Raw genomic sequence first — 23,060 nt, 5'->3', positions numbered from 1 at the left:
CAAATCTTCACCTTATATGGTATCAGAGCAAATCAAATTCTGAATCAATTTTTTCATCGTCTTTTTAGAGAAGTTCTCTTAGTCATGTCTGACGGTGATGATTCTTCCGCAAGTAAGAGTTCATCGGCTCAAGTTGAGCAAAGTAAAAATGGTTCGTCAGCTCCTTATTCGCTACATGCATCAGACAATCCTGGTGCCCTAATAACATCTGTGATGTTTACGGGTGATAATTACAACGAGTGGTCCACAGAATTGACAAACGCACTCAAAGCCAAGCGAAACTTAGGGTTCATAGATGGATCAATACCTAAACCGTCTATAGACGATTCTAACTTTGAGTTGTGGTCGTCAGTTAACTTGATGATAGTAGGTTGGATTTGTTCGTCTATTGAAGCTAGAGTTCGATCAACTGTTACTTTTATATCAGATTCTCATAAGTTATGGGATAATCTCAAGAAAGGTTTTTCCGTGGGAAACAAAGTTCGTGTTCATCATCTGAAGGAGCAGCTTTCGTCTTGCAGACAAGAGGGTCAATTAGTGATGGAATACTATGGTCGTCTAGTTAAGATGTGGGAAGAGCTGGATATGTATAAATCAATTCCGGCTTGCTGTTGTAGTGCCGCGATTGAGTATGAGAAGGATCGTGAAGAGGAGAGAGTGCATCAGTTCGTTATCGGTCTTGATGAAGATCGGTTTGGTGTTGTCTCTCAAGGGATCATCGCCAGTGATTCCTTAATTGATTTGGGAGATGCTTATGCTAAGATAGTTCGTGAAGAAGAACGTCTCAACTCTACTAAAGAACGAGAAATCCAGCAGAATGCAGTTGGTTTTACTACCAAGAAAGAAACAGTGGACTCGTCTAACACATCTCAAACAAGACGTTCCACTCAGTGTTCTCATTGTGGTCGCAGTGGTCATGAAAAATCATACTGTTGGCAATTGGTAGGATTTCCAAACTGGTGGGAAGAGAGATCAACAAACAGAGGAGAAAACAGAGCTCCCAGAGGTCGTGGTCGTGGAGGTTCCAACAGAACTTCAAGTGCGAGAGTTAATAATGTTCAAGCTACAACCTCGAATTCATCATTATTTCTGGTGTTTACAGAGGAAAATTTGAGAGCACTTACACAGATGATCAATGAGAAAACAAAATCGTCTGATAAGTTATCTGGTAAGAAGAGACATGGTGATCTTATTCTTGATACAGGGGCGTCTCATCACATGGCAGGAGATGTCTCATTGTTAGAAGATGTTAAGATTATTCCGCCTTGTCTAGTTGGCTTCGCGGATGGCAATAGAACTTATGCTACTCATGTCGGCATATTCATTTTAACCACCAAAATAACACTGTCTAACGTGTTATACGTTCCAAATCTCAATTTCTCTCTCATCTCAATGTCGAAATTGCTTCATCAAACGAACTGTTTTGCACGTCTAACAGACATCATTTGTGTTTTACAGGATCGTTTCACGAGGATGCTGATTGGAGCAGGTGAAGAGCGAGATGGGGTTTACTTCTTCAAGGACGTCATGGCTGCACGAGTCTCCGTTTCTGATAAGTTTGTTCGTTCAGTTGATCACGACCGTTGGCATCAAAGGCTAGGGCATCCTTCGTTTTCAGTGTTGTCTTCTTTAAAGTTGTGTTCGCTTTCAAATAAATATGTTTCTCCACTTCCTTGTGATACTTGTTTTCGAGCAAAACAGACTAGAGAAGTTTTTTGTGACAGTTCTAATAAAACTAGAGATTTCTTTGAGCTTATACATTGTGATGTTTGGGGTCCTTATCGCACCAAAGCATCATCAGGTGCGGTTTACTTCCTAACTATAGTAGATGATTACTCACGTTCAGTATGGACATATCTACTTCTTGAAAAGTCTGAAGTTTGTATGGTTCTTCAGAACTTTGTTAAGATGGCATTGAAACAGTTCACTAAGGAGGTTAAGATGGTAAGGAGTGACAACGGTACGGAGTTTATGTGTCTCTCCTCTTACTTCCGGGAGAATGGAATACTTAATCAGAATTCTTGTGTTGCTATACCATAACAGAACGGTTGTGTTGAGAGGAAACATCGCCATATACTTAATGTAGCAAGAGCTCTGTTATTTCAAGCAAGTCTTCCTATAAAATTTTGGGGTGAAGCTATACTTACGGCATCACACCTTATCAATCGTACGCCATCATCTGTCCTTAACGGAAGGTCTCTATATGAACTACTTTATGGCGAGTCACCAAACTATGGTCATCTTAAAGTTTTCGGATGCTTGTGTTACGTGCATCTCAAGTTGAGAGATAAGAACAAATTCAGTCCAAGAAGTGCTAAGTGTATCTTTGTAGGCTATCCTTACAGTCAAAAGGGATGGAAGGTTTATGATCTTGAAAAGAAAGAGTTATTTATCTCAAGAGATGTCATCTTCCATGAAACAAAGTTCCCTTTAGCTTCCATCACAATTGTTAAGTCACCTGCATCTCCATCAATGTCTCAAATGCCTCCAGCGAGTGATGACGACTGGGAAATAACAAATGTCCCTACTTTCAGTGAAAGGGGGAGCTTAGAACAGTTCGATGGTTCTCCAGTTGTAGAAGAACAATCGCAAGCTCTACCTCAAGAACTAGAGTTGTCTGACCTAGTCATATCTCCAATAGATCAGCCGCTGTCACAATATCCGTCTCAAGAACCAGAGACTTCTGATCAAGCTGTTGCTCCAGATTCTGTTGCTATAACTGCACCTCTTGAATCTACTGAACAGTTAGGTAGAGGGCAAAGAACACGAGAACCGTCTACTAAACTTCGAGATTATGTAATGTACAACGCTCAATGTCCAAAAGAAACCCCTCTCGCTCACGCATCTACTCCATCAACGTCGTCGAGAAACAATCCAAGTAACACACCCTACCCGCTGGATAATTATATTACTGACATGAATTTTTCAGTATCACACAAGGCGTTTCTAGCTGCTGTTACTGCCGGTGTTGAGCCCAAACGATACTCTGATGCGATTAAAGAAAAGGTATGGAGGGACGCAATGAAACATGAGGTAGTTGCGCATGAAGAACTAGGCACATGGGACATTGCAACTTTACCTCCTGGCAAAAAGGCTATCAGTTCCAAGTGGGTTCATCGCATCAAGTACAATGCCAATGGAACGATCGAAAGACACAAATCTCGGCTGGTTGCGTGTGGAAACAGACAGGTTGAAGGTGATGATTATGAGGAAACGTTTGCACCTGTTGTAAAGATGTGTACTGTTCGTGGTCTCCTAGGCATTGCTGCAGCAAAAGGTTGGGAAGTCCATCAAATGGACGTACATAACGCCTTTCTTCATGGCGATCTTGAAGAAGTCTACATGAAATTACCACCTGGATTTACTCATTCTGATCCTAAGAAAGTTTGTCGTCTTCGCAAAGCGATCTGTGGTCTTAAGCAAGCACCAAGGTGTTGGTATGCCAAGTTATCTAACGCTTTGATCGAGTTTGGTTGTCTGCAGTCTTATGAAGACTACTCATTGTTCATGTATACAAAAGGCCAGAAAGAAGTACATGTGCTGGTATATGTTGATGATTTAGTCATCGCCAGTAATGATTTTGTGTTACTCGATCAGTTCAAGGAATATTTGAGTAAATGCTTTCGTATGAAAGATCTTGGTGAGCTCAAGTACTTCTTAGGTATTGAAGTTGCTAGAGCTCCTGAAGGAATATTCTTGTCTCAACGTAAATATGCGTTAGACATTGTCGCTGATTGTGGTCTACTAGGAGCCAAACCGACCTCTACTCCGCTTGAGCCTAACCATCATCTTGCAACTGATAAAGGCCCTTTGTTTTCGGATCCTAAACAATACTGACGCCTAGTTGGCTGTTTCGTGTATCTCTCCATCACGCGTCCTGAACTTGGATACTTTATTTATCTGTTGTCACAATTTATGAAAGCCCCTCATCAGGTTCATTGGAAAGCGGCTCTACGTGTTGTTCGTTTCTTGAAAGGAAGCCCTGGTCACGGAATTCTCCTGCGAGCAGACAGCAATCTTGAGCTTTCAGTGTATGTCGATGCGGATTGGAGCACCTGTCCGATTACACACTGTTCATTGAGTGCATATGTAGTTCTTTTTGGAGGATGTCCCATTTCGTGAAAAACTAAGAAACAAAAGACAATGTCGCATTCTTCTGCCGAAGCTGAGTATAGAGCGATGTCAGCAGCAACAAGAAGAGTCTGTTTGATTAATGGTTTTTGTAATAAATAGATGTTCTTCTGTTGTTGCTATAGACATTGCATCCTGTCAAGGTGGAACTGGCTATGAGCAACAAAATGGTGTATGGAGTTGGTGATCGTGTTGACTTTGTCGTTGGTGACTTCATCCAATTAGCTCCATCTATTTTGTCATTTTTATATGCCAATAAATATATATTGACTGGCCGTTTTGTTATTGTGCTAGGGAGATTTTTTGTTTCTAGCGCCACCATGGGGAGGACCAATGTATAACAAAGTTGAGACTTACACGATGGACATGCTCCAACCAATAGACGGGTAACTATTGATGGTAGATTTGTGTTCAAAATATACAGCTATTGAAGTACAACACCAGTTGGTTCTTTTGATCAAGTTTTGTGTAGGTACAAATTGTTTCAGATTGCTCAGTCCATTACACCTAACATGATAACGTTCCTACGAGGAAATGTTGATTTAGGGCAAGTGGAGAGCTCGCTTGGCTCTCGTCTCCACCTCTAGCTCTTGAGAGCACCATCAACCCAAATACACTAATTGGGTCTCTTAAATTTTATTTAATACTTTTTTTATTGAAAAAGTGGATTAAGAGACCGGATTAAGAGACCCATTAATTTTCGCGGTGCAATGCAAGTCTCTTATTCATGATTTCTTAAAAAAAAATTAATTAAACATAATTTTTTAAAAATTTTTATTATTAAACTTAAACTTAAAACATAGGAAAAAAGTACAATTGAAACATAGATTGTAAAAAGATACATAAAACATAAAAACAAAGCTTATCAAAATAAACGAGAATAATTTGAAAGAAACATCCGAGCTCAGTTGTTGTCTTCATCGGGTCCAAATTTACGCCACACATGTTCAACCAAATCAGCTTTCAGTTGTTCATGCATCTGTCTATCCCGAAGTTTAGTTCGAACACTCATCATATTGGCGATATTTGTAGGGATATCTGTAGAATACGTGAGATCGACATGTGAACTTCCGTTATCTTCTCCTGGTAGAAACTCTGAAAGATTAAATAGAGTGTATCCATCTCGTTCGTCTTCTACTATCATATTATGGAGTATGATACATGCTCTCATAATCTTCCCAATTTGACTTTATCCCAAAAAAGTGCCGGATTTTTAACAATGGCAAATCGAGCTTGCAAGACTCCAAAAGCAAGCTCGACATCTTTACGGACAGCTTCTTGACGTTGAGCAAATAAAACGGCTTTTGGCCCTTGTGGTATTGGAATAGATTGGATAAAAGTTGCCCATTTTGGGTAGATACCATCAGTGAGATAGTAAGCCAAATTATACTCTCTTCCGTTGACAGAGTAAATGACTTGCGGAGCTTGACCTTTTATTATGTCATCAAAAACAGGAGAGCGATCAAGAACATTGATATCATTTAAGGTACCTGGAGGTCCAAAAAATGCATGCCATATCCAGAGATCATATGAAGCAACCGCCTCTAAAACGATTGTTGGTTTTCCCGAACCACGACAATATTGCCCTTTCCAAGCGGTGGGACAATTCTTCCACTCCCAATGCATACAATCGATGCTTCCTATCATCCCGGGAAATCCACGATGATCTCCAATATCAAGTAGACGTTGAAGATCTGCTGGTGTTGGTCTTCTTAGGTACTCATCGCCGAACAAATAAATAATTCCTTCAACAAAATTTTCCAAACATGACCGAGTTGTAGTTTCACCTAGCCGGAGGTATTCGTCGACCGTATCAGCTGCACTACCATAAGGCAAGACACGAATGGCTGTTATACACTTTTGGAGTGATGAAAGACCAAGCCTTCCCAGACCATCTCTTCTTTGAGAAAAGAAGTGAACTTCGTTGGAGAGTCGATGAACAATGTGCATGAATAATCTCTTGTTCATTCTAAAACGTCGTCGAAAATAATGTTCAGGATACGTCGGAGTTTCACTGAAATAATCATTCCATAAACGTACATTGCCTTCTTCTCGATTTCTTTCTATATAAGCTCGTTTCTTTCTTCTTTTTCTCCGTTCTTTTTGTTCAACTTGAATGGTCAAATCTTCAAAGGCTTGATCAAACTGCTGATCAAAGACCTCATCAAATGCATCGTCAAACGTATCATCTACATTTGTTTGAGAAGAAGAAGCCATAATGATTAAAGAGTGAAGATGAGTTGTTTATTTAAGAGAGAAGATGACTTTGGTGTTTAAAATAGAGAGAAGATGGGTTGTTTATAAAGACGAGTCGAGAGGGATGATGAGTTTTGATTCTTACAAGTTGATAAAGAGAAGGTGAGTTTGGTTTGTTACAAGTCGAGAGAGAAGGTGAGTTTGGTGTGGTGACAACTCGATTGAGAAACTGATAATATATATAGACAGAAACATACAAGTCTACAAATCAACATATACAAGTCCGTGACATAAAACAAGCTTTTTGTGTTTGTTACAAGTGGTCTTTCAAAGCCCGTGAGCAAGTACAGAAAAAAAAAGTGGTCTTTGGAAGCCCGTGACACACAAGACACCAACGTCTTTTAGTCCGTGACATAAGCCAATGTCAATGCTCCCAGTACAAGACATAACGTGTGACCTGCAACAAAATGAGCATATTTATATTTAGAACAAGCATAATTATATTAACCAGAGGACAAGATAAAAAGATAACAGAACATAACAACAAGCACATTTATATTTAGAACAAGCATAATTATATTAACCAGAGAACAAGATAACAAGATAACAAAACATAACAACAAGCATAATTATATTAAACACGAGACAAGATAACAAGAACATAACAAGCACATTATACATAATGAGCAACACATGACCGAGAGTTACAATTTAACTAGAAATCAACTCATCTATGAGCTTCTTCTTCAGAACTTCTTCATACTCAGAACTTTTGTAACAAGACACTCAAGTAACTTCATCTTAGAGAGCCTTTCCTTGATTGCCAAATCCTCCCTCTTGATGGTCCACATAGACTGCAACTCAGACAGCTGTTTCCCCTCACCCATCGGCCTCTTCCCACGGGCCTTTGCTGCCTTAACCCCAGCTGGACGATACCTTCTGTTATCATCTTCAGCAGCAGCATTTACATTTACATGAGAGCTCGCTGAATGTGATCCATCCACACAGTTTCTCTTTTTGGAGCTGCAATCAGTTTTAGCTGTAGAGACTTCACACCACTTCTGGTCATTGCGAAGCTCATGCCAAGCATGTTCAAGTGTGAACCTCTTTTAATAGTTGGAGAAGAAGATTTCATGGGCTAATTTTACAACATCATTCTCGTTCATACCACTGGTTCTCTCTCTTGTAGCTGCTTCATACGCCCCACAGAACTTGGAAACTAGATCATTTAGCTTGTGCCAACGTTGCTTGCACTGAGATCCCTCTATTTTTTCACTACCAGCAACCTTGGGACTCGCGGAGAAGTATGCTGCGATTCGCTTCCAGAAAGCTATTGACCGTTGCTCATTCCCAACAACGGGGTCTTTGCTCGTGTTCAACCACGCACTTATAAGCACTATATCATCTGTTGGCGTCCAGGATCTTCGTTCCTTACGCTCTGTAGTAGCCTCGTCAACTTTTTTTGGACCTTCCGGTGATGGGAGTGGAACGGTATCTGATACGTTACCAAAGAACACTTTTTGTTGACTATTTAATAGATCAACAAAGTTTGCCGAGTTCTGAAATGGATTGAAATCCATTTCCGCAGTGAAAGAGAGAGGAGAAACAGGAGACAGAGGAGAAAGAGACACAGGAGACAGAGAGGAAAGAGGAGAAACATGAGACAGAGGAGAAACAGGAGACAGAGGAGAAAGAGACACGGCAGACAGAGGGGAAAGAGGAGAAACAGGAGACAGAGGAGAAACAGGAGAAAGAGACACGGGAGACAGAGGGGAAAGAGGAGACAGAGGAACCCACATTCAACTTTCGTATCTGGAAGAGGCACACAGAGGTTTCAATTTATTCAAGAGAGAGGGAGAAAAGAGAAACGCATTCAACGCACTCAACCAACAAGACTATCACCCACCCAACAAGACTATCTAAATTAAACATCTTTTTAAAGTCATAATCTCATCCATTTAAAACACAGCTGGAAAGAGGACATCCTATGTTCTGAGTTGACATAATTCTAACAACAAACAACAAACAATGCAACCATTTTTTCAACCACAACATCAATTCCATTAATTACCATTTCATTATAGACCAGAAGCTACACCATTTCCTCAGACGAAACTCTTAAACTAAAGCAACCATTTCATTTCAACGCAGATGAAAGAGTAACACTAACCTGTGTAGTTGCGTACTCCTTTGTCCGATGACCCTTGCTCGGCTCTCTTGATACATCCATCTAAATACACTAAGACCAAACATATCAAATTAGATTTCATCTAACCATCTGATGACACAAACACATAAGCATAGCAGAGAGGCAATAGACACAAACTATCACAACAACCAATGAAAATTGAAACCATCGATGCGGTAAAAAAATATAATTTGATCCATCCATCTAAGGTAACAACATACATAATCATTCATGACACAGGATCGAACACAGCAAACAAATAAAAAGTGTAAAACCTTGAAGAACATGAAACGATAAGTTTTACCTTTCCACTCCCCGACAGACACCGAGACAATGGTCCGTCACCGTCAATGAGAGCCACAGGGAGACAGAATCAGCAGACAAAACAAATAAAACATTAGATCAGACCAAGAACAATCATAATCTAAAACATGCAAAAACAACCAAACAACCCGTTTACCTTTTGATTTTAGGAGAGCCACAGATAGAGGGTTCCGTCGCCCTCGAAGAGAGCCACAGAGAGATAGATCACCGAAAAGAGAGAGAGAGGTAACAGACGAGATGATTCTGGAGAGAAGGCCAAAGCGATTACTCGACGAGAGGAATCGAGAGAGATAGAACGGCGAGGAGAGATAGATCACCGACGACAACCACCGAGAGAGATAGATCGGAGAAGGAGGAGCCACAGAGATAGATAGATCGGAGAAGGGAGGAGTCACCGATGAGAAGAAAAGAATCAAGAGAGACAGAGGTTTCGTAGAAGAGAGGAATCGAGACAGAGAGAAAACGAGAAGGTCGACACCATCTTCTCTCCACCCACTCTTGTTTTGACACATGTCAATAAGCGACGTCCCTTGCGGGCATGAAATAAGAGACGTGTTTTCCTCTTTTTTTTTTTTCATTTTTTTTTTCTGACAATTAGATGAAGAGACCCTAATTATATACTCCGTTAGTGGTGCTCTGAGGTACCACATTTTGTCAAAGGAAGAACACAATGAGAGCTCATTTATTTGCAAAACTTTTTACTTGACGATTTTCATATGTTGTGATTTTCGGATTGAAGAAAATTGTGTTGGAGGCAAATTGAAAGGCATAACGGCTTATTTTAGTTGAGAAATTGCAACTATATTGTCTCAGGAGGAACTATCTCATGTAATAGACACTTGGCCTGGGACTTGTTACAGAGACATAACTAGGAGCCTAAAAATCAAAATCACAACACTCTGTCTCTCTTCGTATGTACTTGAGACTTGGTTATTTATCTATAAAATTATCTTCCTGTGGGACTTGTGTGTAGTTCCTAGCTGCCACATTGCTATATTATTCCCACACCTAAACAAGCTTTTGAATAAAAATTGTCAAAAATATAGACTTATATTATTGAAAGGGATAATATTAGGTAAATTATAGAGTGAGATTAAATCTTGAACCTCAAATTAAATTTTCACGTGGATTTTCTAAGGTGATGTAATTGCTTTTTCATTGTCAAAGAATGAAAGATCTATCTATCCTTGGTTGAAAATCGAGGGGATCCCAATCTTTGATCTACCGATCGAAAGGCACTGACTTTCCGACAACCCATTTCTCCATCTTCCTTGATCTCTTCTGGGTTGGTGAAATGAGGAATCCGCATAGCAATGGAAACGTTCCGAAGCTGGAAGAAGCTGATGATGCAACGGAGGAGAACGGCTACGGAGATGGCGTAATCTTGGGCCTTGACGGTGGGGCCACCTCAACGGTCTGCGTCTGCGTGCCGTTTTTCCCGTACGGAGATCGTTTCCCGGAGCCTATTCCGATCCTCGGTCGAGCCGTCGCCGGTTGCACCAATCGCAATAGCGTAGGAGGTTCCCTCTTCTCTCCCTCCAATTTCGAAGGACCTTCCTGGCTTTTAATCCTATGGAATCGGGATCTTTAGTTGTCAATTCTATCTATTGGCTTTCATTGCAGCGACAAAATATGTTTGGTTTTATACTTGTGTGTTTGATTCTAGTCAGTACATTATCTACAGAGACTGCAGCGAAAGATTCACTAGAGCATGTTATTTCTGAGGCGCTTTCACAGTCCGGTTCAGATAAATCACATGTCCGCGGTGTTTGCTTAGGTGTTTCTGGTGTAAACCATCCCTCAGACCAGGGAATGGTTGAACATTGGATAAGGTGGTGTAAATAATCATATGGTTATAGGAGTTTCATGTGTTGATTATCTCCCTACCTTACTCTCTTCTCTTTATGTTGTTTTTATTTCAGGGACATGTTCCCTAGTCATGTCAAGGTATATGTTCAGAATGATGCTATTGTGGCTTTAGCTAGTGGGACGATGGGAAAGCTTCATGGATGTGTTTTGATAGCCGGTACTGGATGTATAGCCTATGGCTTTGATGAAGATGGCAGGGAGGCTAGAGCCTCTGGTGCTGGACCTATCTTAGGTGATTGGGGAAGGTATTTTCCTTTCCTTTCCTTTCCTTTGGTTTATTCCCAATACTAACATGGCAATGTCTCTGCTGTCACACTCTCCCATCCAGTGGAAAATGAAAGATGTTAGTCTTTTAGTTATACCTTTTATAAGGTTTCATAGATGCATGAGTCAGCTCGTGATGGAAGAAGCTAATAAGACTTTACCATTGGAATACACTTCTGTAACCAATGCGATTATGTGACTGTTTACAGTGGCTATGGGATATCTGCACAAGCCTTAACGGCGGTGATTAGAGCTCATGATGGCCGTGGTCCAGAAACGATGCTCACAAGTACCATCTTAAAAGCCCTTGGACTTTCCTCTCCTGATGAGCTCATCGGGTACCTTCTTTTCCAAATTAATGAAAACTGCTTTCTATAATTTCTTGGTACTGCATTCAGAATTCTTCATATATATGAAGATAGGTACGGTACTCCTTTTTATGAAAATCCCTTGGAACGGAAACACCACCAGATCCAGAATGGTAAAATCTAATGTTTCTTGATGTAGCTGGACTTACGCTGATCCATCTTGGGCACGTATCGCTGCTCTTGTTCCTCAAGTGGTATCTTGTGCAGAAGCTGGTGATGAAATTTCAGATAAGATCTTGGTTGATGCAGCTGATGATTTAGCTCTAAGTGTTAAAGCTGTTGTACAGAGACTTGGTTTATGTGGCAAAGGTGCTTTCACATATCAAACAGACTGTTTTTTTCCAAGTTTTTCTTTGCCACTCAGTTCCTTAATAGTGTCATATTGTTGTTGTTGCAGATGGGACAGGTTCTTTCCCGGTTGTAATGGTGGGCGGTGTCCTAAACGCTAATAGGAAATGGGACATTGGAAAAGAAGTCTCAAAGCGTATCAACGAACACTTTCCCGGCGCTCAGACTATCATACCAAAGGTTCAGCCTTTTACTTCTCATTCACTATCTCTCTCACAAGACTGAATAAGTAACAACTATTGATATGTTCTTCAGGTAGAGCCAGCTGTTGGAGCAGCATGGTTGGCCATGAACTTTTTAACTGTCAAAAACGATGTTTCTTGAATCTTTTTAGCACACGCCCCATAGTGATCAATTTTTACTCTTGTTGTGGTACATATGTCCAATAGCACATTAAAAATCTCATTGTCAAAGGCCAAATCTTGTTATTGTCAAGTTTCAGTTCTTGTTATTATTTGTGATCTCTTGAACATTCTTGAGATGCTCTAATGCTTTAGAATTGGAGGGTTATAGAAATTTCTTAAGACGATCCAAGAGAGGTACTATTTTGTGATCAACCTATGATTCACGGAGATATAAGAAAAACTATCTTCAACACTAATTCTTGCTATTGATCATCTCTCTGGTTACAAAGCATACCTACTAAACAACAGGGGTGAAATGAAACTTTGTAAAAAGAGATTACTTGATTAATACAAAGGCTTGGTCAGAATACCGATAATCTCTTTGAGTCTCTTCTCAATTCTCTCTGGACAAGCTTCAAGATCTCCATAATCTGCAAGAAATGAAAGATAGAAAAATGATGAAAGCTTACTATACAATGCAAGCTTCATAAAATTACTATAAGAGGTGGATCTGCTTACGCCAGGGTAATGCTTCAGAATTGGTGAGTAATGATCAAGAGCTATATATATTTTCTGACACAGGTCCAAGAGAGAGTCGATTTCATCACCCAGGAGATCAACCTACGATTCAAGTAGCACATAAAAAAGATTTTATCATTCTACTAGATGGCTGAAGAAAGGAAACAACTCACTCACTCTATTGCATGTCATTGTGAAGATAGGGCTCAAAGAAGCATTCTGTGAACGGTTGAAGATAGAGGAACAATAGAAACTCACCTCAGTCTCAGCCTTTTGGAGGTCACAAGTCTTCTTCTCCATTTGTTGCTTGTACATGGATTCTCTAATCTTGAGTTCATCAACTTCATCTATAAGATCATTTAATTGGCTCTGCATACTTTTCAACCTACAAATCAACAGATACTCTCAAATGCGTAGATGATTATGTCTAAAGAAAACTTTTAAGCAAACAGATACCTATAGTTAGTCTTTTTCGTCTTTTCTGCTACCAAACACTCGAAATCTTGACTCGACATAGCAAGACTCAGAACCGTAGATACAATCTGATCCTGAAGTAGTTTCTGCTCTGCTTGCGTTGATGATAATTTCAGCTCAGACTTCATTCTCTCCTTTTCGGTTATCTTCATATTCTTTCTAGCTAACCCAAGCTTCTGTCTCAACTCAGATATCTCCATAGCATAACCTTTTGTCTTTTCCAGATCGCGAGATGAGGCAACTCCCAGTTCTTTGCTTTGATCTTGAATCACTACTGCTTGCTGATCAACTTGAGATTGCAGATTGTTAACATGTTGACATACTATCTCTAGCTTCTCCCTCACTGTAGCCAAATCATTCTCCTTCTCCTTAACAAGACATTCAAGCGAGTGAATCTTTTCTTTCAGTATTCCTTTCTCAGCAATCTCCGATCCCAAAGCTCGTTCTCTTTCTGATACATTTATCTTCAGCTCTACAAGCTTTTCACCAGCTTCCTTCAAAGCTTCTTTGTACATTATCGCGCAGTACTCTTCTTCCATGCAGGACTCCACACAAGAGTCTTCAAGAGCAATCTTGCTTGCAGAGGCTTCTTCTCTCCTGATGCTATGCTCCAAAGTAGCCTCTTCTTTTGCACACTGAATCTGGTTCACAAACTCTCGCACAAAAGACCCATATACATCTTCATAGATAGATGCTTCAACATGGAAATCCTCAACGGCTGATTCAGGCTTCCTGACCGACTCTCGATGATGTGACACCTTCTCACCAGCCTCTGAAAGTGAATCTTTAAGCCGACTGTTTTCTAGAAGCATAAAATCTAATTCCCTCTTGGAATCAGCATTGTTCTTTCCTCTAAGCTTGGCATCTTCCAGTAGAACCTTGTCCAGCTTCGAAATGATATCAGGGATCTTCTTTTCAAAATCCTTGTCCTTGTTCAAAGAAGAAAGTGAAGGGCACTCCTCTAGTTTCAGACATCTTCGCTTAATGCTAAAATACTCTTCAGTCATCTCTTGCATTGTGCACTCATGCTCTCTTTTCAACCGATTCATCTGAGTCTTAAAATGGTTGATCAACTCTTCACGCGGCAACTGTCTTAAATACTCTAAATTCTCAGGCTTTGACGGGACAGATCCTATATTCTTACCAGAGACTTTACGTCGCAGTAGATCAGTAGTTCCTTCATGGTCCTCCAAAGTCTTAATGTCTCCCTTTTCATGACCCGAAAGCAACTTAGAAATCAACTCTAGTTCCCGGCGCAGACCAGCAATCTCTTTAGCCTTCTCAAGTACCAAACTTTTCTCACCACAAGATTCCGGCACCAACAATCTTTGTTCATACTCATCATCTTTACACACTGGACTCTCAACTGCATTTGGCATTCCACCTGTAACCGAATCTTGAAACAGTTAACCGGGGGTCATTCTCAAGAAAATCAACATCCGGATTCTGCTTGATTACACCATCAATAAGGACTGATTCATCATGATCATGAGAATCTGAACTACCACTATTCATAACCTCTGCATATCCATAAAGGAAAAACCCCTGAAACAGCAGTATGATATAGGGTTTAGAATAACCGGGAAAATCAATACCTTTACACCAACCGGGACAAATCAGAGATAGAAAATAAAACCTTGGATTAAAAAAAATAAAAAAAAAATTGGACAAAACGACTTACAAACTGAGCTGTGGTGTGTATGGGTGGGTTTCTTTTGCCGGAGAAGGGTGGTGGTGGGACCAAGATCTAAAGAGGTGGGGCTTCTTCTGAATAAAGAGCTATTAGGGTTTCTATTTCTTAAACGAGGAGAAACGCAAAGAAGATGGATCGACTTTTTAGCAAAATGCTTTGGGAAACGGAGCGGGAGAGAGGAGGAGAGTAAAGGACAAAGCTTTCTTTTTAGTGAATCAAGGAATCTCCATTTTTACGAAAATGCCCCTCCGCAGAAGTTATGGTAGGACTTGTTGTTGCACTGTGGACTGGAAGTGGTGTGAATGCTAACAGTTTATATCCGCCATGTTCATAAACTTAACCGGCTCCGGTAAACTATTAAACCAAGTTAGATTTGATCTGTTCGGTTTGGTTCTCGCTCATGAGTGGAGAGTGACCAGGAAAATAATGGGTTTAATGATCGAGCTATAATAACAAGAAGTTCAATTCTTTATTGAGAATATATTAACTCTTCTTGATCATACAAAATAAAGTTGTAGAATGTAATGTGGTCAGAGAGAGCTGGTCAAGATTTGGAAATGGGACATAGCTTCTCTTCGGACTTCATCTCTTTTCACTTTACCAGTTGTTGTCAACGGAAACTGTTTCTCCCATCTGACAAACCTCTTTGGAATCTTAAACCTGTCCACATTTCATACGTTTCATGAATCAACTGAGTACATACATATAACTGAAACAATGTCTCTAGATATTTTACCCGGTTAGATTCTGTGTTCTACAATGATGCTTTAGTGCCTCACTAGACAGTTCTGAATCCCGGTTGCGGTGGTTTTCAACATCAGACCATATCCAATTAACTTGTAAACGAACACAAGCAACGACCATCTCACCAAGACGAACATCCATGACGCCTATAACCACTGCAGACACAATCCCTGGATGCTCTAACAGAACAGCTTCGACCTGTACACATTATATAATGGATTCAATCACAAGTCAAAGGAAGTTCAAAATTCTGAGAAATTTCTTGTGTTGGAAGTTTAACCTCTTCAGGGTAAACATTCTCGCCACCAGTTTTGATTCGTCCACTGGACCGACCTATGAGCCACAAGTTACCAAACTCATCAATAGTCCCAATATCACCTGTGTCAAGCCAAGCTCCACTGCTGTTTTCTTGGACTACTTGATGACCATCCCAATAACCAAGCATTGTGTGTGGTCCGCGAGTTACAATTTTCCCAACCCTCAATGAATCTTCATCGAGCTTAACCCTCAGTTCGATATGAGGAGCAGGCTTTCCAACACATGTGCCTTGCTTTGGTCGACTAACCAAAGGATATGTCACTTTACAAGACTCTTGTGTTGTTGGATCATAGAGAGTCATGAAGGTAAGCGAAGAGCACGCTTCTGTCATCCCTTTAATACCAAACCAAAAATCCCCAAAGAGCTTAGCGTATAAAACGTCAATGAAAATAGTTGGACTTATAAAGATAACAATAACTCACCGTATGCTGAGAATATTTTAGCTCTTGGGAAGATTTTTGCGGCATCTTTTAGGAGTTCGGTTGATAAAGAACCTCCTCCATTCAGTATCTTTCTCACGCAGCTGTTTTGATCCCCATTTTTCGTAGTCCTTAGGGAACAAAAAAGTTTCAGCTTATTAACGGGTTTAAAGACTTAATACTTACTCATTTGTCTTGTTTACCTGTTGACAGAAACAAGATCAGCCATCATAGCTGGGACGGTGATGAAACAAGTCACACAGTGCTGTTCCATAACTTGGAGGGCTGTTTTAGCATCAAACTTTGGCAGCAGAACATGGCAAGCTCCGACCATGAGCATGGCCATGGCTGATGATAGACCGCCAATATGAACTAATGGTGATGTATGCAAATACACCTGCAGAAAAGAAAATCACACGATGAACAGAGAATTTTACAAGCTCCTACTTAAAGAAGTATATTCAGCGTTTTTAGCTGAAGACAAGAAGATAAATGGAGGTAAAAGGCGTACATCATCCTCACCGTAACCAACAACAGCAATCTTAGCTAGAGACTGCGTGATGAACGCCAAGTGGCTTATCGTCACACCTTTGGGTCGTCCCGTTGTACCTATTACCAAGAAGAAACAAAAAAAAAAAAAGATTAAGTGGGCTGAGGATGACTAAGGAGGAGAAACACAAGAAGCAAAACTCAACATGTGTGTACCAGAAGTGAAGCATATCACAACGGCATCATCAGGAGCCCAAGCGTATGTCGGTAAGGAATCAACCAGCACATTCTGTTTAAGCATCTCGGTTGTCAAAACTGCCCGGTAACCAATAAGGTCATTAGCATTAGCTCCTAACCGTTGAGTATTGAAGGTTTATATACACAAATCATACATTGGTTATGTTCACTTGCAAAATCGGTTGAGGTAGACTCCATCAACACACGCCATTTTAATGAAGGTACATCGATATTCTGTACGCCGATGAACCACGAGACACAGGCCTCATCGGTGACCAAGAGCACAGGTTCTACTAGCTGCATCGCCATTTTTGCTTCTTTCAAGCTCTAACCATTGGCACAAAAAAAACAAAAAAAGAGCTGTCAAGAACTCTCTTTCACACATAGAAAATCTACTAAAGAGATGTATGTAATAAACAGAAATGTGGAAAACAAGAGTTCTGGTTGATCATCATAGAAATTTCAGACAAAACTGGAGTTAAGAAAGTGATTACTGACCCATCTGTAGTTCAAAGGAGCAACTATTCCTCCAACCAATGCAACAGCCAATAGCCACTCCAAGAATAAATCACTGACAAAAGGAAAAGAAAAAACAGCCAAATTCAAATGAAAGTCAACGGAAAACAATGGCGGTCAACGACTGGAACCCAAAGAAATGAAAGCGTGTTAGATAAATCACGCATTTGACCTGTTCAGAGCAGCAATAGAGACGACGTCGCCGTTTCGGAGGCCTAGACGAACCAACCCTCCGGCGAGTCTCATTACGCCATCGACGAACTCCTGGCCGGTGCGCCTCCGTTGGCCGTATACTGTAACGACGGCGTTTCGTTTGACGGAGGATAGCCGAGTCAAACAATGACAGAGATGGGGACGAGAGTAATTAGCCATTTCGAATAACTGGCGATATCTCTTTTACCTCATCGGAGGTTTATTGGACTGTGTCAAGAAGAAGAAAAACAAAAGGGCGCGGGATTTGTCTTCTTCTTCTTCCATTGATGACGTGGCGGTATATGTCAATCGCATGGACGACCTCTCCTTATCTTATCTTGTAGTTGTAATAAAACATCTTAGTAATAAATCGCTGTTTAGTGAGTATTTGGGCCAAGTCCATTATAAATAGAATGGCTTTCTTATAAGACCGGACCGGATACCGAGTCGGTATAGCTACCGATTGACTGGTTGGACCGATTCAACCGGTCAAACCGGATTTTCTATTTTTAAGAATTAAATCTAGATAATTATATATTTACACCATATAGACCTAAAACAAAGTAATTCTTTTATTAACTACAAAAATAAACAATAAATGTAAATCTAGCTATATCTTATTATATAAAGAAGAGTTTTACTCTCTACTTAGAGAGCAAGTCATCGTCCACGTCAGAAATTCAGTTCACATACGCTTGACACGTGTTACAGTCCACTGAAACTCACCGTTTCATTTATTCGGAGGTGTTGTGGGCTCTTTAGTTGTTAAGCAATCTGTGTGGGCCCGAAGAAACAGAGTGTGTCTCTAACCCTAGGATTTCAAACGCGATTGTTCATCTTCTTTCTTACAATCTGAAAGGATGTCTGTTACAGATTCATCCTATTAAAGCCCTCCATTAATTCTCACCCATGATTTATCTTCAATGCAAGCTTCAATCCTGCAAGACTGTGTATCTGCATGTATAAAAAGGTTAGTCCTTTCTACTCGGGAAACCGTCTTTTCAATCCGTCAATACAACACTATGAACTTATGTTCTGAGATATGGCTAACGCTTCGATCTTTCACTCCGAATTACAGACCGGACGCTCCTCCTCCACCGTTCAAGTGCAGTTGCTCCGGTTCTGGGAGGCCATGAATATCATCCTCTCACTTAAGTTTATTGTATTACTTCCACCGTCTAAGAGCAGAACCGCTTCTGTTTTCTCTGGGTCGGCTTCTTATTGAAGAGGAAGCATATCAGCATATGAGGGAGAGAAAAAAACAGAGGGATGATGAATAATACGCGTAAGGGCTACGCCATCGTTGAAAATATAACGAAAATATCCATAGCCAGAGCTTCAGCCATTAATGGCGGCGGGAGGAATCACTTGGAGGCGGAGGGGAGAGAACTTTACTTGGCGCCTTGGCGGTGGTGGTGGTCGGAGTTGGTATATCTAACAGGCGCCTCCTTCTGTCAACTTCTCCATGACACCGAGCGGTTTCAGTTTATCAACAGCATAGGAAAAGGTCCTCTTGGTGCTCATGTCAAACATGTCATTGAAATCTTATTTGAGGTTTCGGCTTCCTCATTTCACCTTCTGTCTGCAATAATGTTATACTTCTCACATATGTAAAGTTGAATTTGATTTGGTTATCCTTTTCACCAGAGCAAATAAACGGAAGTTGTTATGTTATTATCCTTTCCAGAAAGGCTGTTTTGATGATTTGAGGAACTATCTATGACGGGAGAAAGTTCTCTTACGTTTGATTAAAGTTTCTTTACGTTTGATTAAAGTTTCTTTCTTTTTTTTTTTGAACAACAACAATGCTGTTGTCACAGGCTAAGCACGATGTCAACTATCCTGCTGGGGCTGCAGCTGTTGATCTGAACGTAGCTTACCGAATGTCATGGAGGATTTGCAGGTTTGCTTTTGTTTTATACAGTTGGTCTGGATAATGTTTACATAAGTGTTTGGTCACCTTAGATACAGTTGGTTTTGGTTGGACAAAATTGTCTCAAGTCGTGTGTTTATGTGAATATGTATGGTTTGGTTCTTGATTGTGTTTGAATTGTGCATGCCCTGAAAGCTTCAACACAGATATGGTTCCTACCAAGCACTGATTCAAAAGAGAATATTGTGTACCCTAACAACTTCAAACCTCAGGTCAAGGTTGTTGACAAGTTTAAATTTTTGCTCCACGACATAGACATTCCGAGAGACCTGCTTGACGTGTAGAATGAGCTGCTTAAGATTGGTCTGAAGCCAGTGATGAACACTACGCAAAGGAGAGCTGCTGCACAGATTCAAGGTGTACAGAACAAACCAATACATAAGAAGAAGAAACAAGAGATCAGCAAAATATGGCTTAACTAAAAAAAATATGGCAGCACTTCTCATATCAGATTTTGGGTCAGATATATGTCTGAAGAAATTTATTTGCGCATCTCATCATCGCCACACATATAGGATCCAATCTGAAGAGGATATCCTCGATAAGATACAAGCATAAAAGTACTACGGAAATTATAACTTCTGATTTTCTATGTTGATGTGAGCGTCTTCGTTTCCTTTAATGATTGTGTTGTGTACTAATGATCATAAGAATGTAAAATTGACAACAAATTCCAGCATGGCATACACAAAAAAATAACAAGAAACTATGTCAATACAAAAATAATATATATTTATTAAATTTTTACGGATTTTGAAATATAATCTTTTCTTTCCAAAAAAACTATATGAAATAATGAAATTTCAAAATATTAGTGAAATACATAATCTCTGCAAAATAGTTTGATATTTTTTCTCTAACAATTACGTAATATAGTTTGCCAATGATTTGAAAAGAGAAAATGCAAAATTGTTGTTGATTTCCTAAAATTTAAAGTCTTTTAAACATTATTTACTAAATCAAGTAAAAAAACTCAAAGAATATTTTTTAAAAAAATATATAACTCTAAAAGCATATCAAACTGTTACGATTCTATCATGCTTTTCTGAGATGAGAAAGTAAATTATCTTATTTTCTAAATAAGCAGAGAGTAACACCTGAAGCAATTTTACATGTTTTCGCTCCTAAGGGAATACTTTTAGAAAGAAGCTGATTACAAACATATGATTTCAAATTATTCACATATGTAAAAAAATAATTATGTACATTAGTTGCATTACATGAGTTTTAATGTTAGTTGTATAGTAGAAAATTTATTACACAATCCGAATAATTTATAGGACAAAACATATTACCAGATTTATGTTCGTCAAAAAGATAATTTTTTTTTATAATAATTCTTCTATGTCTTTTTCTTCAACATATATATATTGTAATGTGCACATTTGAAACCAATTACTATATATTATAAAACTAAACATTTGAAACTAAAATAAATATTAAAAATATAATGCTATTTATCAAAGAATAGTGAAAGTTACTGTCATTTTAACTCAAAAAAATATTTATTCTTATGATCCCATAATTCTTTTATTATTTGTCTGTTTATAATATTTTTTAATTTATAATAATTTTTAAATACTTCATAATTAGTATAAAATAACTTTTATTATAATTCCCTCCCGTAGGGCGGGCCGATCCTAGTATACGATAAAGTGAATACTATGTAAACTGAAATCGATAGAACCAAATGCTTGACCATTCAGATTACCGTATTTATTTATTCTTACAATTAAAATTCCAATTTTTATAAATTTGGCAAAATAAGAATAGTATATGAGATCTACAAATATTTTTGTACATCATTTCTTATGAAATAAAATTTTAAAACTAATTAAATAGTGATAGTCAAACATTGATTTTGAAATACTAATTAAACTCTAATAACAACTGAAATACATTAATTATATGTTAATATTTTAGAACCGGATTTTGAAGTTAACCCAGGTCACCGGGTTTACCGGTTTTTTGCCAGTTTTACCGGTTTTGTTCAAATATGGGTTTCAAACCGAATCAGACTCGACTTCTTCAACGAGTCACGGTCGGACCGGTTCGACCGGCCGGTCCGGTCCAGTTTTCAAAACCATGCTTATAAGACTGATATAACCCATAAGTACATTCATCTTGCGTGAAAATCTTTTAAGTTTTGAGTCTCTAATTGCCCTTTCGAATAAAGACTTATTCAACAAAACAAAAGGAGAGGTTTATTTCTTGCTTTATAGAAAGAGAAACCTTGGATACCACTCAACTAGAAATGCTTATTTTCTGGTCTATACGACCCTTGGTGCCATTTCGTTTTCTCAAAATCTTAGTATTAAACCATACTCATTGTAGCTATTTTCTTTTAACATATCGCGATAATACTCTCTTGATAATATATAATCTGACACTTTCCGTACTTTAATTCGTTAAAATTCCCGTAAATTTAGGGCCAATCTCCGACAAAGAAATTCACGAGAAATTTTATTTTAAAACCGAATTCAGACAAAAAGCACGAGAGTCGAGAGACACTACTGTTCTTAGTCGACGACCTGCTGTAATAAATAAAAAACATTTGCAAACGATAGGCCGTTTGCTTGTTCACGGGATTGTTACTTTTTAAAACGGCACCGTCTCTTCTGAAGCGTATACTTTGTACTACAGTATTTTCTCATCATATAAATAGCAGCATTCGTTCACTTCACGGGATGGACTTTGTACCTTGCTGCAACTCTCTCCAAAAGCACAAAAAAATGGCTTCACAAAGAGCCGCTGTGTTTCCACCACCGCTAATCTCATTCGTGATCATATTCATTATCTTAGAATCAACGACGACGGCTGATGCTAGAGAATTACGACCGGCGGATCACGGACTAGAGTACTACTACGAGCCAAGCGAATCATCATCGGAAATGACGTCCTTCTTCGGACCCCCTTCTTGGAACGAGCTGAATTCGACACCGTCGCCGTCTGGCTCGATATTGCCTAGTGCGGTGAAATCTCCAGTAGTGACGTCGGCACCAAAAGACCGGGGGGATGATGGTCACGTGATGAATCACGTGCTGGTTGTGGGGAGCTTCGTGTGTGGAGTCACCGGCGTGGCTTTGATGGTCGCTTCGGCTCTCATTTATTTTCGTCCAAAATTACAAGATTCGTCTGTTACTTGTGATCAGATTCATAATGATACCAAGTAGACGATTTCATTTTTTTGTTGTTGTTGTTGTCTATAGTTTTCTGAAATTGATTCTAAAAAATAAAGTGATTCTCAAAAATAAAGATGTTTTGTCTACGTACACCTTGTTGTTCTTATTAATGTGAATCGTAATTAATGTAGAAAGCAAACATCTTTATTAGGTTGGTCTGTTCCGTACCAAGAAGAACAAGAAAGAAATAGTACATAATTTGGTTCGGTTTTAATTGAAGATAATAATAATATACAATTAATTATTCTTACTCAATGAAAATATAATTAATTAACAAAAGGTGTGATAAGCATGAAAAACAAGTATACCTCT

At 39.2% G+C, this 23,060-nt stretch overlaps 6 protein-coding genes across 13 annotated transcripts; 4 read left to right on the top strand and 2 right to left on the bottom strand.

The window, feature by feature from the left end:
- The first annotated feature begins 4,143 nt into the window (after positions 1-4,143).
- Positions 4,144-9,628, top strand: LOC106344729 (trimethylguanosine synthase). The gene is given in 7 exon segments (XM_013784046.1): positions 4,144-4,181; positions 4,234-4,261; positions 4,263-4,382; positions 4,426-4,517; positions 4,604-4,683; positions 4,686-4,725; positions 9,571-9,628. Coding segments are annotated over 7 exon segments (456 nt in total).
- A 188-nt stretch (positions 9,629-9,816) lies between these two features.
- On the top strand, positions 9,817-12,151 carry LOC106295036 (N-acetyl-D-glucosamine kinase). The gene is made up of 7 exons (XM_013730797.1): positions 9,817-10,359; positions 10,524-10,671; positions 10,762-10,953; positions 11,182-11,310; positions 11,480-11,649; positions 11,738-11,868; positions 11,944-12,151. Exons 1-7 carry the CDS (start codon positions 10,134-10,136, stop codon positions 12,010-12,012), a joined length of 1,065 nt encoding a protein of 354 aa, XP_013586251.1. The 5' UTR covers positions 9,817-10,133; the 3' UTR covers positions 12,013-12,151.
- LOC106295033 (WPP domain-associated protein-like) lies at positions 12,016-14,950 on the bottom strand. Of its 3 annotated transcripts, none has more exons than XM_013730792.1 (5): positions 14,707-14,950; positions 13,008-14,570; positions 12,810-12,936; positions 12,552-12,653; positions 12,016-12,463 (listed from the first exon to the last, which is right to left on the bottom strand). In XM_013730792.1, exons 2-5 carry the CDS (start codon positions 14,402-14,404, stop codon positions 12,395-12,397), a joined length of 1,695 nt encoding a protein of 564 aa, XP_013586246.1. In that variant the 5' UTR covers positions 14,405-14,570; positions 14,707-14,950; the 3' UTR covers positions 12,016-12,394. The 3 variants fall into 3 exon arrangements, with proteins under 3 accessions (XP_013586246.1, XP_013586248.1, XP_013586247.1); XM_013730794.1 differs by having other exon boundaries at positions 12,810-12,927; XM_013730793.1 differs by having other exon boundaries at positions 13,008-14,409.
- A 218-nt stretch (positions 14,951-15,168) lies between these two features.
- On the bottom strand, positions 15,169-17,926 carry LOC106295035 (2-succinylbenzoate--CoA ligase, chloroplastic/peroxisomal). Its single transcript, XM_013730795.1, has 10 exons — positions 17,614-17,926; positions 17,424-17,496; positions 17,081-17,252; positions 16,905-17,003; positions 16,711-16,808; positions 16,403-16,596; positions 16,203-16,330; positions 15,743-16,113; positions 15,455-15,660; positions 15,169-15,378 (listed from the first exon to the last, which is right to left on the bottom strand). Exons 1-10 carry the CDS (start codon positions 17,811-17,813, stop codon positions 15,249-15,251), a joined length of 1,671 nt encoding a protein of 556 aa, XP_013586249.1. The 5' UTR covers positions 17,814-17,926; the 3' UTR covers positions 15,169-15,248.
- A 497-nt stretch (positions 17,927-18,423) lies between these two features.
- On the top strand, positions 18,424-20,263 carry LOC106292773. Of its 6 annotated transcripts, none has more exons than XR_001260252.1 (4): positions 18,424-18,603; positions 18,712-19,365; positions 19,454-19,536; positions 19,779-20,263. XR_001260252.1 is itself a non-coding variant. In XM_013728425.1 (4 exons), the coding sequence occupies exons 2-4, from the start codon at positions 18,903-18,905 to the stop codon at positions 19,733-19,735; spliced, it is 402 nt and encodes a 133-aa protein (XP_013583879.1). In that variant the 5' UTR covers positions 18,424-18,603; positions 18,712-18,902; the 3' UTR covers positions 19,736-20,263. The 6 variants fall into 6 exon arrangements, 1 of the variants encoding a protein (XP_013583879.1); XM_013728425.1 differs by having other exon boundaries at positions 18,712-19,187; positions 19,702-20,263; XR_001260250.1 differs by having other exon boundaries at positions 18,712-19,140; positions 19,454-20,263.
- Positions 20,264-22,240: 1,977 nt separating this feature from the next.
- LOC106293736 lies at positions 22,241-22,821 on the top strand. Its single transcript, XM_013729390.1, has one exon. The coding sequence runs from the start codon at positions 22,254-22,256 to the stop codon at positions 22,737-22,739; it is 486 nt and encodes a 161-aa protein (XP_013584844.1). The 5' UTR covers positions 22,241-22,253; the 3' UTR covers positions 22,740-22,821.
- Positions 22,822-23,060: the final 239 nt, after the last annotated feature.

This window comes from Brassica oleracea, chromosome C5 (genome assembly GCF_000695525.1).
Source record: "Brassica oleracea var. oleracea cultivar TO1000 chromosome C5, BOL, whole genome shotgun sequence".
In the NCBI taxonomy this organism is placed as follows: Eukaryota; Viridiplantae; Streptophyta; class Magnoliopsida; order Brassicales; family Brassicaceae; genus Brassica; species Brassica oleracea.
Note: the sequence above shows the minus strand (reverse complement) of the source record. Positions and strands in the feature narration are given on the sequence as shown.